This window comes from Coregonus clupeaformis, chromosome 8, assembly GCF_020615455.1.
Source record: "Coregonus clupeaformis isolate EN_2021a chromosome 8, ASM2061545v1, whole genome shotgun sequence".
Classification (NCBI taxonomy): Eukaryota; Metazoa; Chordata; class Actinopteri; order Salmoniformes; family Salmonidae; genus Coregonus; species Coregonus clupeaformis.
Window position 1 is genome coordinate 51,099,621 of NC_059199.1, and position 20,362 is coordinate 51,119,982.

The window sequence follows — 20,362 nt, forward strand, 5'->3', positions numbered from 1 at the left end:
ACTGGCAGCCATTGCGAGGATCAAAGCATGAAGTAAAAGCAGGAAGTGTACCCATCAATATGTGCTGTGATTTGTTGATTCAGCTCAACTGGCATTACAAAAAATACATTCCATTGCCTGAGCCACATCAGTTAACATAATTTAAAGTAAAATTCTACAGGTAGGCTAACTGCCAAAATAAAGGAAACACCAACATAAAGTGTCTTAATAGGGCGTTGGCCCAAAACGAGCCAGAACAGCTTCTACAAGTGTCTGGAACTCTATTGGAGGGATGCGATACCATTAATCCAATAGAAATTCCATAATTTGGTGTTATGTTGATGGTTGTGGAAAACACTGTCTCATAAGTGTTCAATTGGGTTGAGATCTGGTGACTGAGATGGCCATGGCAAATGGTTTACATTGTTTTCATGCTCATCAAATCATTCGGTGACCACTCGTGCCCTGTGGATGGGGGCATTGTCATCCTATGGGGGCATAGCCATGGTAGCCAAAATAATGGCCTGCCCAATTCGTATCATATGTTACGAATCCAATTCGTACAAATGTTATGAATTTGTTGTGCTTAAGATACCGGACTGCATCTTTAATTAACTCAGGAACTGCACCTGCTTTCAATATACTTTGTATCCCTCATTTACTCAAGTGTTTCCTTTATTTTGGCAGTTACCTGTACATTGAAAAGTTTGTGGTGATACGCACATCCTTAAAAAACATAGGTGCTGGGCTAATAAAGAATACTAGTAAAGAACAAGAAGGCCTGCACACTCTTTAAGCTCCCAATTCACCGCTTTATTAACCACGTTTAGATCCGAAACTGATCTTCGTCAGGTCAAAGTTACCTGTACAATACCATGGAAATTATTGCATCAAAATACCTGGCAGCCACTGAGTGTACCCATGAGTTTACCAGTCAAATTGCTAGGGTTAGAGGTTCCACGCCCGTTCTATCCATTTAATTATATGGCGCACATCCCCCCAGGCACAGCTGCTGTGCGAGGTGGGATATGGGATTGCTATTTCTTTGTGCGATTACCATGCAATGAAACAAAATGGCAGAAATACTTTGAAAATAGCTACGGCAGCAATTTATTTTGCACGTATATTTTACTTTTGCAGTTCCCACACAAATGGCAGTAAAATGGTCGCACTGTAGAGCCCTGATATAACCGATGCATTCAGATTCAGAATCCTCCTTTCTTTCTATCACTCTCTCTTCCCCCTCCCTCCCTCTTCTTCTTCCCCCTCTCTCTCTTCCATCTCTCTCTCTCCATTCATTAAGGAGTGGGTGAATCACCGCTCCCTTCCTCCGTCCAAACTGCCTCTGAGAAGTGCGGAAGGGCGGCAGGCAGAGCCCAAAGAACAAACAAGGAGCGAGATTCCTAAATGTGATTACACACACGCACCTACACACACATACACACACACACACACACACTGACACACACATGCACGCACACAGTCTTTCTCACATACACATACAAACACACACACACACACACACACACACACAGAGACTCCTAACCTGATTACAAGCACTGAGTGTTCAGTCTGATCCAGTTACACAGGACCTCGTGGAATAGAGCAGCTCCTAATAAATCGCCCTGTATCAAAACAGACAAGCTCTCCCATGAGAGAGAGAGGGGGAGAGACGCCACAGAAGCAGGGACCAGGTCTGCTTAATATGGCCAGTATGTTAGGGACTCGGGAGACAGAGAGAGTGGAGTGTAAATTACCTTTACTATGACCAAGAGATGCAGAGAGAGAGAGAGAGCGGAGATGTGTGTGTCATTAGTTGATTGGCAGCTGACCATGCGTTTGAGTTGTGTCGAGAGTCAGACGGAGGTCTTGACCTTAAAGTATCATGTTTTGCATAGCCAACCCCCAAGTGTAAGGGCAGCACCCCCAAGTTTAAGGGCAGCACCAACCAAAGCTACCCTAGCAAGACTAGGGACTACTTTACCCAAATTGCTTTAGAGCAAATCCAGTCATAGAGTAAATAGGTTTACTGAAGAGATGCATAAAAAATGTCCTTTGTTCAAAACTTACTCTGAGAAAGTAGAATAGATAGGATATCAGCTTTATACTGAATTTCCAACTAATTTCTGTTGTTACCAATGGACAAATAAAGTTGTACTGTAACCTTAAGAAAGTCATTTCTGCATGACAGTCAACAGGTTTCCAAAAAAGTGAGAATATAAATGTGACATTGAAATGTCTCTCCCGGGTCTCCACGACAACCCCAAAGTGATTTTACTAGTGGCTCCAGCACACAACTGCTCGCCTCTGTCTCCAAGAAATATGACCCCTTGGCCAACACTCAAAATATTTCCATTACGTACAAGATAGGAGAAAGCCTTTTAGACAAATGGCCTGTTATTTTTTTAATTGAACCACTTCCAAAACCTTACAATGTTTTTATGAATGGCTTGACGCGAGGTCGTAACATTTGTTCCAACTCCAGACAGGGATTTGTATTTAATTTTTATGAATGAAAACAGATGTTTGCTCTATATCTCCTTGTTGTTGGTCTTGACAGATTTAACAGGTCTGTCTGGGCTGAGTCTAATGACACACTGTTTTCTGATGTTGTCTTGGACATGGTCCAGCAGAGATCACACTAGCTTGATGGACATCATCTGTCCCAGTATCATAGCATGGAGGATACCAGGGAAAAGGAATATTTGTTCTGTTACCTATATTAGCCACTCCACGGTTATAGTGATCAACCTCTTATATTGATCAAATTGTCCTGCACAAATGTGATCGCTATGCGGAGTGCACTCACTGCACTGTATTAGTTAAGTGGTTTGGTCCTCTTTACATTTAAAATTTTTGTCATTTAGCAGACGCTCTTATCCAGAGCGACTTACATTTTTTATTTTTCATACTGGCCCCCCATGGGAATCGAACCCACAACCCTGGCGTTGCAAACGCCATGCTCTACCACTGAGCTACATCCCTGCCGGCCATTCCCTCCCCTACCCTGGACGACGCTGGGCCAATTGTGCGCCGCCCCATGGGTCGCGGCCAGCTACGACAGAGCCTGGATTCGAACCAGGATCTCTAGTGGCACAGCTAGCACTGCGATGCAGTGCCTTAGACCACTGCGCCACTCGGGAGACTTTATGCAGTAATGTGTGCTTCGAGAGCTGCAAGTAAGAGCGTACTCTGAAGGGATGACATTTTAGACAATGAAAATGGATTCCCGTCCCCCATATCTGTTATAGTCAGCCTCAGCCCTAGACTCTTGCCTTTCCTGATATTGTGCAATGTAATGTGACAGACTGGCATATTGGATGACATCATTGAGTTACAAAAGTATTTGCTGCTAGCCCTGAACAGTTCTGAACCACACGCCTCTGCAAATAGCATTGTATATTGCTTATTTGATGCAGCAATCTCAATTTCTGACCATGTCTGACTGGCTGCGTTGCAGGTTAGGTGTGGGCTATGACCTCTATTAACCCTTAAAATGACCTCAAATCATCCCCCAGTGACCCTCTGTATCAAATCCCATGATACTGTCAGTCCAGGAACAGAGATGAGAATCAGAGAAGACTCCCTTATACCCAATCAACCTTGCATGGTGCTATTGAATAGATTCATGCTATAGAATGGCTTGATTCATGCATATCATGTTTTCCCCAGTGACGGTGGTAAAGCAGGCCAATTATGTTTCTCTATAGACTCAAGGGATATGTGCTTTCCATATTGAAGTGATATATTCATACATAGCCTATCTATTGTATTTCCTTACTAGTTCAGTGGAATTGACTATTGAAAATCCTCTGTAGGCATAGGTTTGCCAGAGCAATGGATTCGCTGGAGGGGAATGGAATGGTGAGTTCTTTGATATGTCTAAAGCGGTGGTTCTCTGGGTGTACCTGGCCTATCCACACAGGGTACTTGGGAAGACATAAGCCGATTGATCATTTGTCCATCAGGGGGTACTTTGAGCATGTGATTAGAGGTACGGTACAGTTACCAGAAATAGGGCTGTTGCGGTGACCGTATTACCGCCACACCGACAGTCATGAGTCATAAAATTCCATGTGACCGTTGAGTCTCCTCTTATGCACTCAGGACATGCATTGGTAGTACCCACCTTGCTAATGACCATCAGGTCCTAATGGCCTGGTACTCAGGGCTCTATTGTCCCTCTAAGCACTCTGACGTCACTGCAAATGTAATCGAAAATCACATCAAACACATACCATGAAAACAGTAGGCCTATAGAACTTTTAAAACTCACCTCACTGTGATGATCAATTTGAAGAAAGAAGTTCAACAGCAGGTATAAACAGTGTAAAACATGGTTGTTGTGGGTGTTGTTTCAAAGCCTAATATAATGAAATGGACAGCGCTTTCTAAGGTAATGATTCGTTCAAAACACCCATACGCATATTAGAGCTTATTCATATGCTTAGACTCAAGCCCGGAAAAAAAACGGATGATTGTGCCGTTATAAATTTACAATACATAGCATACTGCATATTACGCATGGCAGAAAAACATTTAAAAAAACGGAATTAAGATGTCTTTGGACATAATTGGTCTAGCCTATACTCCAAAACTAAAGACATTTCAGTAATCGCCTTTGAGTGGACTGTATTATTATGCATATTTTATGGACTGGTTACCTTATGCTACGCTCCAACATGTCTATCCATGAGTCTGGGAGAGAACATATAGCCCTAGGCCATGCTGTTGGTTCATTGATTGTGCCGGGTAGCCTACAATTAGTGAATTTGTATTTGATTTTGAATAGCCTAGTAATACGGCATTGTTTCAATATGCTTTGCGTTGTAGTCACAACAGACAAAGATATATTGTTAAGCTAGGCATGTTGTCAACCCGCACATTCATACAGTAAGTCCCAACTGGTTTCCGTTTCCTGTGTAACATCAATATGAGTAACATCAATATTACTACATGTTCTCTTTTTTTTCTACAACAAAGGCAGACTCCACCTAACTTTGGCTTGTATTCCATGTCTGCAATAAACTGGAATGTGAACTGAATGTTTGTTTACTGTCTTATTATTATTGTTACCTTCCCACAAAGTCTTTCAGGTGTATAGGTCTTCGGATGGCCCTACCAGACCTTGTGTGGGGCGGTGCTTGACCTGAGATGTTTGGATCTTCTTGTTGAGGTGCAGCGTCCACCTCTAGGTTGTGTTCAGCCCCCTGCTGGGTGTCAGCTGGTGCTCTGTTTACTGGCTCTGTGCCAGGCTCCTCAACAGTGGGGAAATCCTCCTCTATTTCTCTGCTCTTTCTGTGATCCAGCATGGCCAGGTATGGGTCAGGTATGGGTCAGCACCTGCTCACTTTGATTTTGCCATCAGTCTTTTGGCTGTTTTCACTGCCGATTCCACTTTCCCATTACTCTGCGGGTATCCTGGAGACGATGTTTTGTGTGTAAAGTCCCAAGCCTTGCTGAAACTTCGGAACTCGTCTGAAGAGTACTGGGGACCATTGTCTGAGTAAAGGATGTCAGGTATCCCATAGCGTGCAAAGTGTGTCTTCAGTTTTCGAATGACCGTTTTCGACTGTGTTCTCCAAATGGTCCACTTCCCAGAAGTTGGAGGGATAATCAACTGTGACCATGTAGTCTCTGTCGTTGAACTGGAACAGGTCAGTCCCTATTTTTTCCCAGGGACGCTTTGGCGCTTCGTGGGGCCTCAGCGTGTCTTTCTGCTGCTTCATACCCTATGCCATGCAGGTGCTACATTGTGCCATGTATGTTCTCAGCTGTGCATTCATGCCTGGCCAGTAGACACACTCGCGAGCTCTTCTCAGACATCACTCGCAGCTCCTTCTCTATCTGTGCATACCCTTTTTCAGTCTCTGTCAGGGCTCTGCTGGCGTATGCTATTGGTTGTCCTCCCTGCATCAAGGCTGCTCATAACCCACTCTCTGAAGCATCACACTGTAGTACAAGCTGCTCTATTGGGTTGTAGTATTTCAGCACAGGGGTCTGTGCAATGGTATCCCTGATTTTATTGAAAGCCTGCTCATGTCTCTCTGACCACTCCCACAGTGAGTCCTTGTGTGTTAGCTGTCGCAGTGGCTCGCAGAGCTCCGTGGCGTGGCTGCAGAACTTGGCCAGGTAGTTTACCATGCCCAGGAAGCGTTGCACCCCCTGCACATCTGTAGGCCTAGGCATCTGTTTGATGGCTGTCACTTTTCCGGGGTCCACTTTCAACCCCTCTGATGTTAGCAGGTGGCCAATGTAGGGCACTTCCTTCAGCCTGAGCTGCAGCTTCTCCGGATTCAGCTTGATATTGAGCTTCCTGCATCTGTCCAGGAGCATTTTCAGGTTTTTGTCGTGGTCCAGAGTCGCCGCTTCATCGTTGTCTCCTTCTCCCACAATCAGGATGTAATCTGCAATGATTTTGACTCCTGGAAGACCTTCCATTGCCTGGTTCAACTTCCTCTGAAATATCTCTGGGGCTGGACTGATTCCCATTGGCATGCGCAGCCACCTGTAGCGTCCCATGGGAGTAGAGAACGTGGTGAGATAGCTGGATTCCTCCTCCAGTTCCACATGCCAAAATAAATGTTTTACATCACAAACAGAACACGCGTGCTCTGTTCAGATCAGGCAGCACGTCTTCAATAGTGGGAAGTGGGTAATGGCTCCTCTTGAGCGCCTTGTTGAGAGGTTTCGGATCAATGCACACTCTTAGTTTTCCAGACGGTTTCTTCACTACGATCAGGCTGCTAATCCAATCTGTGCTTTTTTCAACTGCTTTTATCATCCTTATTTTCTCTAGACCACTGAGCTCCTCTCTGAGTGGTTTATATAGTACTACTGGCACTCTTCTCTTTGGCAGCTGGACGGGCTCCACTCGCTCATCCACTTCCAACTTCAGTTTGCCGGGTAAGCATCCATCTCCCTGGAATACATCAGAGTACTCTTGTTTAATTTGCTCTTTAGTCCAGGATCCTGTTGTTTTCTCGATGGCCAGGATGTTGTGATGCTGCACAGTCATCAACTCCATTGCCTGGATAGCCTTACTGCCTAGAATGGGCCTGTGCACATTCTTGTTGACTACGATGAACTCAACTCCGTAGGTTTTCTTATTGTGTGGATTGATCACTTTAAGTGTGCACTTCCCCAGTGGCGTCAGAGTACTCTTGTTATACATCACCAATACCTGACTGCAGGGCTCTAGGTGACTGGCTTTTATGAGGTTTGCAGGGATAACATTACAACTAGCATCACAATCTAGCTGAAATCTGACTGATTTTTTTGTTAACCAGCATGGTTGCAAAGAGAGCTGCATTGGGGTCTGTGGTTTTATCCTGCACCATGTTGATGCTCTCTGATTTTGGCCCTAGTGTGATGCAGAGAACATCCTCACCGCTCTCTGAGTCAGCTAACGCATTTTCCATTGCCAGGACTCTGTTTCTCTTGCTGGTCCCTGCACTTTTGCAAACCGTAGAGAAGTGATTGTTTTTTCCACAGGATTTACATTTTTGTCCATATTATCCGTCCACAGTATCTGCATTGTATAATGCTCTGTCCCTCTGTAGGGTCTCCTCTCCCTCTCGGCCTATCTTTCTGTGTGACTGCATGCACTGCTACAGGGCCCTGCACATTTAGGACTTTAGCTCTCTGTCTGGACAGTCAGTTCTGCAGCTCTGCCAATCTGTATGCATTTCTCTAAACTGAGATCAGTATCTCTGAGTAAGCGCTCTCTTAAGTGTGGGTCACATGTGCCACACACAACCCTGTCCCTGATAAGAGAGTCTGTGATTGCTCCAAAGTTGCAGGTGGCCACTAGAGTCCTCAATTCAGTGAGATATTTGTCTAAAGTCTCATCTTGGCCCTGACTTCGCATGAAACAATTATATCTCTCAATTGTTTCATTTTTCTTGGGATCACAAAATGCATCCAGTGCTGCAATTACTTCATCAACAGAGAGATTGTATTTTGTACTGCCCACACAGTCTCACAAATCTCTCTGCCTTTTTCCCCAATGAGATAATACAGTAGCTTCACTTTGTAATCCTCAGGTTTTTCTCTCATTGTAAGAGCCATGTACAAATTGAATTCCTCTTTCCATCTTTTCCAGCTCAGTGCTAAATTACAATCATCAAAGTCTATTTTCCCCGGAGGTTTCAGTGCATTTTACATGCCGATTTATTCGTAGAATGGAACATTAGCTACTCACGAATCTGCTTGTATCCAATAGCCAGCTAACGTTAACGTTCTGCGCGATGACTAGCCTGTAAACGCGCCACTTTTTCAAACTGCCGCCTGGGACGTATCCTTCCTTTACATCGATGACATCCAGGTTCTTTTGAGTACCGCTGCCCCCATGTTTCAATAATGCTTTGCGTTGTAGTCACGACAGACAAAGATATATTGTTAAGCAAACTTTACTAGGCATGTTGTCAACCCGCACATTCATACAGTAAGTCCCAACTGGTTTCCGTTTCCTGTGTAACATCAATATGAGTAACATCAATATTGCTACAGGCATGTTTTATATTTTCATAATCAATAGGACATTACCTTTAGCTACAGAATATCTCACCACCATGCGTTTCCATCTCCTCCAACAGTGGTTGATGCGTGGAGTGAAATAAGTGTTCTTATAATTATTTCTCAGCTGCTCATATTAAGCATGTGCTCCACTATAAAACCAAAATAGCCTACAAAACGGACCGGTGGGAAAGCACGCGGCCTCCATTCGCTATTCCAGTGCATATAGATATATCTTTTTTCCCCTGTCCCTGTTCCTGCCCATTTGATAATGAGCCATTCCCAATTCTAAACTAACGTTACATATTAGTAAAGACCAGATTAAATTGAGAATAGTCTGATGAGTGAAAATATGATCACTTGATGAGAGAAGAGCTGTGCAGCCGGAGTCAATGAACTTAGCTTTTTTTAGCGACTTTCTCAAATCATCAGTAGCCTGTAGTCGCATCATGCAGCCCATATATCTTTTGATTTCTAAGCCATTCTGATGTTTGTATCATTCACAACTAACGTTTCCAAATAAATCTAGCATATAGGACCTGTTTCAAAGGATCACTTTTACGCTCAACATAGCCTCTTCATATGCGCAGACGCTCCGTAATGGAATAAATATCCTTTCTATTTTATTCAGCTCAGTTCAATTATATTTTTCTTACTGTAAAATCATATAATATAAAATAATGTCTCAAGACTTCTTGCTAAATGAACTAGCCTACAGCCTATTGCATGGAGCATAGCCAGATAACATACAGTAGGCCGACTCATATTCTGTTCTTCTGAAATACATTTTCTTCATATCATAATGTTTCTTTAGACCTGAAGAAAATAAATAATGGATTTATTGTAATGGTGTATATTAAATTGATTTATTAGACTTTTTTTTATGTAGATTTTCCAAAGGCGAGCATCAGCGGCTTGTATGCTGGAGGCCTGGAGATGCTAAACGTGTTTATGTTAATTAACAGTCAATTACCATGAGACCGGCAGTATTTTGCATGACAATAACCGGCTGACAAAATGTCGTGCCCGCCAAAGCCCTAACCAGAAACCACTAGTGTAAAGCTAGATGAACACTTAATTGATCCACATACAGAAATTCGGTAACACTTTACTTGACACCTAGCGTCATAACACGTCATGACACGGTCATAACTATGTCATATGTCATAACGGCTGACATAACTTGTCGTAACCTGTGATAATATGGTCATAACACTGTCATGACACATATTTACACCTGTTGTGTCATATATGTATATTGCCTTATTTTATGGCTGGTTATGACACCTAAATAAGACTGTAAAAACCCACAAAACCTACCACACAAAGCAAAACATTCCATTACACCATAGCCTACTTGTCAACAGTATGTTTATGTTATATAACATATTCTGAAATTGACCATATTCAATTATCATTGTAATTGTGCACACATTGATGTCAGACATGCACCTACCCCAATGCTCTGTTTCTGATGACGGGGATGAATGCAGGAGCAGGACAAGACACCCTCTTTTTGACTGATGACTGACATAAGGGCATGTACGTGATAGGCCTGGCTGGCTTATATGATTCTGATGGTCATAAAGCTTCATGACAGTGTCAAAGTGTAAAAACACTACCTTAAAGAATTCAGTACAACAACAAAGAATTTAAGAAACAAACTTCAAACAAAAGGAAACTTCTTGGCAGAGAATTTGAATAAATGTGGGGTTTGACACTCTTATGTAGGTGTCATAACCAGCCATAAAATAATGCAAAATATGTCACAACAGGTGTAAATATATGGGTCATGACAGTGTTATGACCATATTATGACAAGTTATGTCAGCTGTTATGACATATTATGACATGGTTATGACCGTGTCATAACGTGTTATGTCGGTAGGTGTCAAGTAAGGCGTTACCGGAAATTCATTGTCTTCATGATCCTTTTATTTATCTTTTCTGTGTAGAACTACAGCGACATCAAGGGCTGTGTCTAAATGGTCCTTCTCTCTCTGTCTCTGCTCTAGAACTACCGTGACACCTTGCAGACCCAGGTGCTGGCGTCTGCAGGGGACCGTGTGAAGAAGGTGGCCTTTGGAGCAGAGCTGTCCGAGGGGGATCTCAAACTGTTCGAGGACGAGCAGGTGGGACAGCTGTATGAGCTGATGCTGGAGTCCACCAAGCCCAACAGACAGTTCGACATCCAGGAGGAAGGATTCAAGAAGTGAAGGGGTAGACAGGATACTCCCATACTGAACAGAGAGGGTGCATCTCAATAGTTTAAAGTGTCTCTTTCCTTGTCTACTCTCCTTCATATACATAGTTTTTCATTGAACCTGTATTTTTACAGGACTTGTTAGTCTCATTTAGTCACTTATTCAAGAGACGCTTCATTTCACACAGTGGACACCCCACAGATATGTCCAGTTCATCAGTCAGATGAAGAAAGGTGATGAGGAAGGAATAGAATCACCAGGAATTCAGCAAAAAAATATTTTAATTCTGGAAATTTGTTCCCAAGTATTCCCACAGATATAAAGAGAGACATATGTGATGGTCTCAATGTAATCAAGGTATGAAATGTTTGTTATTTTCAAATAGTCTGTTTTTTAGCTTGCTTTTGGTTAATTTGCAGTGTACAAATTACAAAAATCGGCCTGCGGTTGAATCTAGTTGCCTACCCCTGCTTTAGACTATTGACATGGAGCCAGGGAGAAGGGTAAGGGATGTGTGACTCAGACTTGCCGCAAAATCTGAGGTAGTCTGACTGGGACACCTCAGAAGAAACTAACTGTACTCTAACTCAAGGCCCGAATGAAATGGATGCTTTTAGGGAATGTTGTAATTATATTAAAGTACTGTCTGTGAAATAAAAATACTACTGATCAGTATCTTTGTGTTCATTTCCTTTCTTTCTCTCTTATTGTGTTTGTGAGGACAACAGAGGCTCCTGGAGCCTGAGAGGACCTGAAACTGTCACTACACACTCTGCGCCCCAAATGGCACTCTATTCACTAAATAGTGCACTACTTTTGACCAGGGCACTATGGGGGAATAAGGTGCTATTTTGGACGCATCCACTGTCTGTAATTTGCTTAATGGGAAGCTTCTCGCCGGAGCGTGAAGCAGCGCTCACGTCTCGATATAGAGACGGAACAGAGACGCTAGCGTAAAGATGATGCATCTTTCCTCTTCAAAGATGCGAAGAATAATACAACTCTTGAATCAATAATGCCTCTGTTCTGTCTCCCTGCATAATCTGATCCATTGTCAGGGAATCGTGTGTATGTCTGTCTGTGTGTGTTTCATTGTCGGTCATGTTGAAATATGAACATGTCCCCTCGCGTAGCACTGAATGCAGTGAACCAAGATAAAGGGTGGGAAGGCAATGTGACATAAGTCATTGTGCATCAACAAATGTGATATTGCTCAAAAGCTCACTTTATTCTACAGTGAAGAGCAATTTGTATGGCGTTGCACTTTTGCTATTATTTTGGGATAAACAAATACACATTGCAACAGGCAGACACAGAGTGGACAGAATGAATGGGGATGATCAACAAGATGGCCAGTGGACAGAGCCTGATTTTACCTATTGGATCATTAATGTATTGCTTGATCAAATTGCAATAGGACTGAAGCTGTAGTAGCCTCCAGTGTCAGTCTGTGACCTAAGTTATATTCTTTATGTCTTGGAATAGATTCAATGGTTTTTATTTCATTATCATATCTGCAATATTCCATCCGATGTTCCGTCCTGTTTTTCCTTTTGTCAGCCGGGGGATAGATCCATAGGGAACCAGACAATAGAAGGGCATGTCACCTGGCTCTGAGTGGTTCCGACAAGCCAGAAAAAACGTGTGTAGCGGGTAATCTTTCTGCCTCTGTCTGTGAACACTGGGAAAGGAGGAAAGGAGTGATAAATCAGGGTCGTGTTTGGCAACTTTTCAAACGCACCACTGCTGCTTCCACTGTAGAGAGAGGAGGCGAGGAGGGGAGAAGATCTTGAACAAAGAGACAAAAATCAATGGCCCCATTACAGCTTGATTTGCTGTCTTTATGTTAGCTGAATGTATAAGGAGGAATATTCCCTTTAGCCCCACGTACTTGTCAATAGCAGTCAATGTGGTAATACTGAAATCTTAATGAGACCAATAGATGCACAAACAAACAAGGATGCTCCTGCATCATGATCACATAGTTTAGAAGCATGAGTTCTTCTGCACCATGATACTGGAGTTAAAGGGCATCTACAGGGTGATGGTGGAGGGAGACTGGATCGAAAACAGACCTGAGTCAAATAGGAGACTGGCCAAGATTCAAGCCAACACTGATCATCAACCTGCGCATGGCGATTGATGTGGATGTGCCCTTTAAAAGTCAATCGCAGTGCACAGATTATTTATCTGAGTTAGTTGGAATCCCAGCCACTTAGTCAAAAAGAGAAATGTCATCTTCTGGATGGTTCGCCAATTCTTAGTCCATTTATATACTGTATCTCATATAGTTTCCCCCATAGCCGCCATTAGAATGGTGTGTCTAATCTATCACGATAGAGGCTATCTATCCATATTAGCGCTAGACAGGAAGCACAGAGACACCCAGATCTAAAATAGGTTGCAGTACGGAGGTGAAGAAGTGATAGATCTGTCTGTAAGGAAGGAGGTTGTCTCTAATTTTGGAACACCATCCGTAAGGAAGGACATAATAGAGACGGTGTTCATTTATTACAGTCAATTAAATGTTCCTTAGTTTCAGGATAGATGTTGTTAGTGTTACTCGATGGTGTTAGTGTGGAAAGTCTCCATGTACACTGTAACGTAGACGCAGGGAGTCAGGAAGCAAGTGCAGTTAGTGAGTTTAATGACGAAGAACATGGAACGATCCAAAACAAGGGAAGCGTCTAACATGGAAACATAAACAATATTGCCTGGTGGGTGATAACAAAAGAGGGTTGCCAGGTGTGCCTAATGATGGGTTGCCTGGACCGGTGGTTAGTAGACCGGCGATGTCGAGCGCCGGAGAGGGGGAGCGGGAGTAGACATGAAATTAGCCAGGGTACCTGAAATAACGGCTAAATAGTTTAGTGCCACTTTCCCTTCATGCTGTTCTTCTGTCTTCAGGTAGTGTACATAGGAGAAAATAGGTTATGCTTTTAGCTTACAGAAACGCTGTGATTTTGGTTGACTTAAAATAGCTGAATTAAAATAGCTGAATTTTGAGAAGAGATTCAGTAAGTTATCAGTTGTAAATGAATATGTATGAGACATATACAAACATATTAGATTTTCTTGCATAAACTGGCATCCATGAGCTCCATTGACCATAATTGACCAGTACTAGAATAAGATAGATCTTACACTGGTCTTGAAAGAGAGGTCTTCAGTGGTCTGCTGTCCAATGGAAAGTGACAGGTTTTTATCTGAAGAGGCGCCAGAGACACGTGTGTGTGTGAGTGTGTGTATGTGTGTGTTATCTGAAGGGGCGCAGAGACACACTGCTGTTTGTCACTGATAATTCTATTATTATTTGTTTACACAGTGAATAATTAATGAAGCAGGGGATTGTTGTTTTGGACGAACAACAAACAATGACAACAAACAACACCCACGCCAAGTAAACAATTTAGCATGACAAAAGGAGAAAGTATTGAGTTATGGTTATGACACAATGTTTCTCTATGGAAATAGTCTCTTTGAGGGAGAGGGAGCGTTAAGCATCACTATAACTGTAATGTTTTAATTGGCTATAACCAGAAGCAGCACAGTTGCTCCTCAATCCATGGGTTTCCACAGTACAGATTACAGCTTGTACCTTCTGTTTATTTTGCTACGTTCTTTTCTTGTAAATGATGTCCCCCTGTTTCCTATCTTACCCATTTCTTATTTTATTACAACAGCTACTGTATATTTTGGGACCCCAACGGCAAACAAAAATATATTGGATGCACAAAGAGATGACTCTAACTCATAATGTATTGTGTCATTTTGGAGTCACTGTTATTGAAAATAAGAATAGAATATGTTTCTAAACACTTCTACATTAATGTGGATGCTACCATTATAGATTATCCTGAATGAGTAGTGAATAATAATGAGTGAGAAAGTTGGGATCCCAATGGCAAACAAAAAGATATTGGATGCCCAAAGAGATGATTCTAACTCAGACTCTCAGTAAGGTCTTACAGTACATTTACATTTTAGTCATTTAGCAGACGCTCTTATCCAGAGCGACTTACAGTTAGTGAGTGCATACCTTTTTTCATACTGGCCCCCCGTGGGAAACAAACCCGCAACCCTGGCGTTGCAAGCGCCATGCTCTACCAACTGAGCTACACAGTACATCAACATTATTACAGGAGTGACTCAAGTGTAATCATTTTAGTAATTCTACACTGAACAAAAGTATAAATGCAACATGTAAAGTGTTGGTCCCATGTTTCATGAGCTGAATAAAAGATCCCAGAAATGTTCCATATGCCCAAAAAGCTTATTTCTCTCAAATGTTGTGCACAAATTTGTTTACATCCCTGTTAGTGAGGATTTCTCCTTTGCTAAAATAATCCATCCGCCTGACAGGTGTGGCATATCAAGAAGCTGATTAAACAGCATGATCATTACACAGGTGCACCAATTAAAGGCCACTCTAAAATGTGCGTTTTGTCACAAACCACAATGCCACAGATGTCTCAAGTTTTGAGGGAGCAGTGCAATTGGCATGCTGACTGCAGGAATGTCCACCAGAACTGTTGCCAGAGAATTCAATGTTAATTTCTCTACCATAAGCCACCTCCAACTTCGTTTTGAAGAATTTGGCAGTACTTCCAACCGGCCACACAACTGCAGACCACGTGCATGGCGTTGTGTGGGCGAGCGGTTTGCTGATGGCAATTTGAATGCACAGAGATACCGTGACGAGATCCTGAGGCCCATTGTCGTGCCATTCATCCGCCGCCATCACCTCATGTTTCAGCATGATAATGCACGGCCCCCTGTCGCAAGGATCTGCACACAATTCCTGGAAGCTGTTTTTCCATGGCCTGCATACTCACCAGACATGTCACCCATTGAGCATGTTTGGGTTGCTCTGGATCGACGTGTACGACAGCGTGTTCCAGATCCCGCCAATATCCATCAACTTCGCACAGCCATTGAAGAGGAGTGGGACAACGTTCCACAGGCCACAATCAACAGCTTGATCAACTCTATGCGAAGGAGATGTGTCGCGCTGCATGAGGCAAATGGTGGTCACACCAGATACTGACTGGTTTTCTGATCCACGCCCCTAACTTTTTTTAAAGGTATCTGTGACCAACAGATGCATATCTGTATTCCCAGTCATGTGAAATCCATAGATTCGGGCCTCATTTATTTATTTTAGTTGACTGAATACCTTATATGAACTGTAACTCAGTGAAATCTTTGAAATTGTTGCATGTTGCGTTTATATTTTTGTTCAGTATATTTCTATTAAGACAGTACTTCAACTTATTTCTAAACTCCAAAAGTAATGTGCAAATTCACTCACAGCCTTTTCAGTCAGGCAAAATTTGAAGGATGACAAGGAAACTCTTGCTTCCAAAACACAGGCATTAATTTGGGGATTCAAGGCTTTTCACTGTGCTTTGAAAAAAAACATTGCGTACTTGACCACTCCGTCGACCTGGGATAATAAAACAATAAGTGGATCAAATATGTAAATAGTTTGTGTTAACATAGAGAGAGGAGTGTGCTAGAGTTTGACTTGAAGGACCATAGGATGTTAGGGTCATCTGTGACTCACTGGAGCCCTGTTGTTCACTGAACAATCGATGTAGGCTGAAGAGCTCTCTCTCTTCCTCTTATTCACTCTCCTCTTTACCTGTTTCTCTTTGTCTTTCTGCACCAGTGTTTCAAGAACATGTAGGCTGAAGAGCTGCTTCTTTCTCTCTCTCTCTCGCTCTCTCTCGCTTTCTCTCTTTCTCTAAAAATCATTGTTGACGTGCATTTGAAGGAGTACATTCTATTTTTTTGAAGCCTTTTATGTGGAAGTTGTATTTAATAATTTCATCAGAAATTGTTGCACAACAAAATGCAACAAAGAAGATAAAAAATGAATAATATAGTAATGAACAATGTGATAACTTAAATAAGCAAATTATTATCAAGATCCCAGCCAAAATGTAACCTCAAGTATAGGCTAAGAACAAGTAGAACTTGTTAAGTACAATCTACGCTTGTATCCACACGCATGCACATGCACACACACACACACACACACACACACACACACACACACTAGTCAGCTACCTACTCCCCCTGTCCCCCTCTTTCTATATTTTGTTGATAAATAAAACATGAATAACTAAAATATAGACGTTGCATAAGTATTCAAACCCCTTTGTTCAGGCAAGCCTAAATTATTTCAGGAGTCAAATGTGGCTTAACAAATCACATAATAAATTACATGGACTACAACAGTGTGAAATAATAGGGGTTGACATGATTTTTGAATGACTAACCCTTCCTCTGTCCCCCATACATACAACATCTGTAAGGTCCCTCAGTCAAGTATTGAATTTCAAGCACAGATTAAACTACAAAGACCAGGGAGCTTTTTTTGAAAGCCTCTTAAAGGGCAATGATTGGTAGATGGGTAACAATAACAAATCAGACATTGAATATAGTATCTCTTTAAGCATGGTCAAGTTAATATTCGGTGGATTGTGTATTAAACCACCCAGACACATCAAAGACACAGTTGTCTGAATACTTTTGCAAGGCATTGTATTTAGGGTAGGCACTGGTAAAAACAGCATTGTCTGATGTCACCATGTAAAGTTCAAGCAGTTATCATCATACACCCACTCCTGGTCCTCACAGGCTTGTTATTTACCCTCTACGACATGGTTCAACCTCTTCTAGAACGTTATTTACCCTCTACGACATGGTTCAACCTCTTCTAGAACGTTATTTACCCTCTACGACATGGTTCAACCTCTTCTAGAACGTTATTTACCCTCTACGACATGGTTCAACCTCTTCTAGAACGTTATTTACCCTCTACGACATGGTTCAACCTCTTCTAGAACGTTATTTACCCTCTACGACATGGTTCAACCTCTTCTAGAACGTTATTTACCCTCTACGACATGGTTCAACCTCTTCTAGAACGTTATTTACCCTCTACGACATGGTTCAACCTCTTCTAGAACGTTATTTACCCTCTACGACATGGTTCAACCTCTTCTAGAATGCTGTCCACACGTTTCCATTCAAGATGAATGTTGTTCCCTTTTCGTGCAACGTTGAGTGTGAACAATCAACCCCTCTGTCCAAGCACTGAATTTGATGACAAATGTGTGTTAAAATCCTAAATACACAAAGCTGTCATACCTTATGTTATAATTGCTTCAGTTGCTCCAATGTAATGTAAGCATTTTGTGTTTTTTTTTGGGGGGAGTATTATGTTATTTTCTTCTGTCTTTGTCCCAATCAAACAGGGCAGCTGACGCATCATATTCTATACCAGGGTTCCCCAACTGGTGCCCCGCGGGCCATTTGGCCCCCGTTTTCTGAGCAATTTTTAAAATGTTTTATATTTTTATTTTTTATTGTTCGACATAATAGACTAAAAACACCAGGAAACCAGCTCCATGTGATTTTAATTCAAGAAATGTGTTCCCAAGTATTCTCACACAAAGTAGAGAGAAAAATGTGATCGTATACAAATGTAAGCAAGGTTTGAAATGATTATGTTTGAGTCAAACATTATATCGGTTTGGGCTTCTTGTGGTCAATTTGCCGTCTACAAATTATGTTGCAGCCCACTGACCATCCGATAAAGGAAAAAATCGTCCTTCGGCTGAATCTAGTTGATTATCCCAGTTCTATACTTTATAATCTGAATCCCAAATACAAGAGACAGACCTACTGTTTAGCTGAACTGTGGAGAATACAAGTCATTTACTGAGTTGCTGTCTTGAAATGGTCATGGAAAACTATTGCTATACTATACTATTCTTTTAGTTTCTGTCAGATAAGCTTTTTTCCTCAACTCAGCCTGCTACATTTACATTTCTAAATGTTTTATGTAAGGAGATCTGTCTCTGTCCCCCCACATCTCTCTCTCTCTCTCTCTCTCTCTCTCATCTCTATATCTGAATTCCCTGCATACGTTACTTCCTTTAGACTGAGCGATGATCATAGTTCAGCCTCTTCTCGTCTCCTTCAGAGCAGTAACACTTACCCTTCAACAGAATGAATGCGGTGAGCTCCAAAAGCATTGGGACAGTGACATTTTTGTTGTTGTTGTTTTGGTTCTGAACTCCAGCACTTTGGATTTGAAATTATACAAATGCCCAATAGAAATGAATGGTAAATAATGTATTGTGTCATTCTGGAGTCACTGTTATTGTAAATAAGAATATAAAGTTACAGACGCATAAATATCATACCACCAAGACATGCTAACCTCTCACCATTACAATAATAGGGGAGGTTAGCATTCTTTTTTGGGTGGGTATGATATGCCTCTGTAACTTTCTCACTCATCATTATTCACGGTTCATACAGGATAATCCATAATCATGGTAGCATCCACATTCATGTAAAATTGTTTAGAAACATTATATTCTTCTGTACAATAAATTGAATCCAAAATGACACAATATATTATTTACCATTCATTTCTATTGGGCACAAAATAATCTGAAACACAACCAAAACAAACAGCAAATGCATCCAACAAGTTTGTAGAGTTGCAAGCTTAATGTAATCATTCCGTGCTAGGAATATGGGACCAAATACAAAACTTTTGACTACGTTAATACACATATAAGTGAATTTGTCCCCTAAAATGGGGGACTATGTTAAAAAAGTGCTGTAATTTCTAAACGGTTCACCCGATATGGATGAAAATACCCTTAAATTAAAGCTAACAGACTGCACTTTAACCTCATCATCATTGTATCATTTCAAATCCAAAGTGCTGGAGTACAGAGCCAACAACAACAAAATTGTCACTGTAGGTGAAAAAAACATTATTTATTTAAAGTCTATTAATTCAACAGGCTTCCACAGTGGAGTTGTGATTGTTTCAGAGGTATTATTTACCTTACATATTGGATAACTGTGCTCTCTCTCTCTCTCTCTCTATCTCTCTCTCTCTCTCTCTCTCTCTCTCTCTCTCTCTCTCTCTCTTTCTCTCTCTTGCTCTCTCTCTATCTTCCACTTTTTCTCTCTCTGTCTTGCTCTCTCATTACCACTCTCTCTTTCCCTCTCTCTCTCTCTCTCTCTCTCTCTCTCTCTCTCTCTCTCTCTCTCTCTCTCTCTCTCTCTCTCTCTCTCTCTCTCTCTCTCTCCTTTTTCCTCTTTCTCTCTCTCTCTCTTTGAGATGTAGAGAGCAATGTTCAGAGGTAGGAGGACATTTTAATATAGACATTAAAATGACATTGATTCGTTGGTGCCTTGTCATTAATACAAGGAAGTAAAAGTCCCAAGAGATGCTCTCTCTACAGAGATACACGGTGTCAGCCATCGTACAACATCCACTTAAAGGATTGTGGGGGAATGACTTTACTAAGACGTAGAAATCGATACACTGATCCAGACAATACTTGTGAGTTATTTATGATAAAGCAACCTGTTGGTTGTTGTTTTCTCAAAACGGAAAGAAATGACACGTGATAGCTACTCACTTAATTCCATCACACACATCAATTACCTAGTTTCATGCCATATTAACTTCTACTACACAAAACCCATCTATTAATATTTATAGTAGGGTTTAAAAAGCATTATGGGTTTAAAGTTCAATGAACAACCACATTTTCCCCCACTGAAAATAACTCCTCAAATGCCAGGGCTACCTTATTAAAAGAGATTGCTATCTCAATTCC

The 20,362-nt window shown here is 41.6% G+C and overlaps 1 protein-coding gene across 1 annotated transcript in view; it reads left to right on the forward strand.

The window, feature by feature from the left end:
* LOC121572897 (succinate dehydrogenase assembly factor 3, mitochondrial) overlaps positions 1-11,373 on the forward strand; it is a 42,244-nt gene extending 30,871 nt beyond the window's left edge. Inside the window, exon 3 of the mRNA XM_041884932.2 lies at positions 10,512-11,373. Within this exon, the coding sequence (XP_041740866.1) occupies positions 10,512-10,712 (201 nt within the window). The 3' untranslated portion in view covers positions 10,713-11,373. The remainder of the gene's footprint in view (positions 1-10,511) is intronic.
* The last annotated feature ends 8,989 nt before the right edge of the window (positions 11,374-20,362 follow it).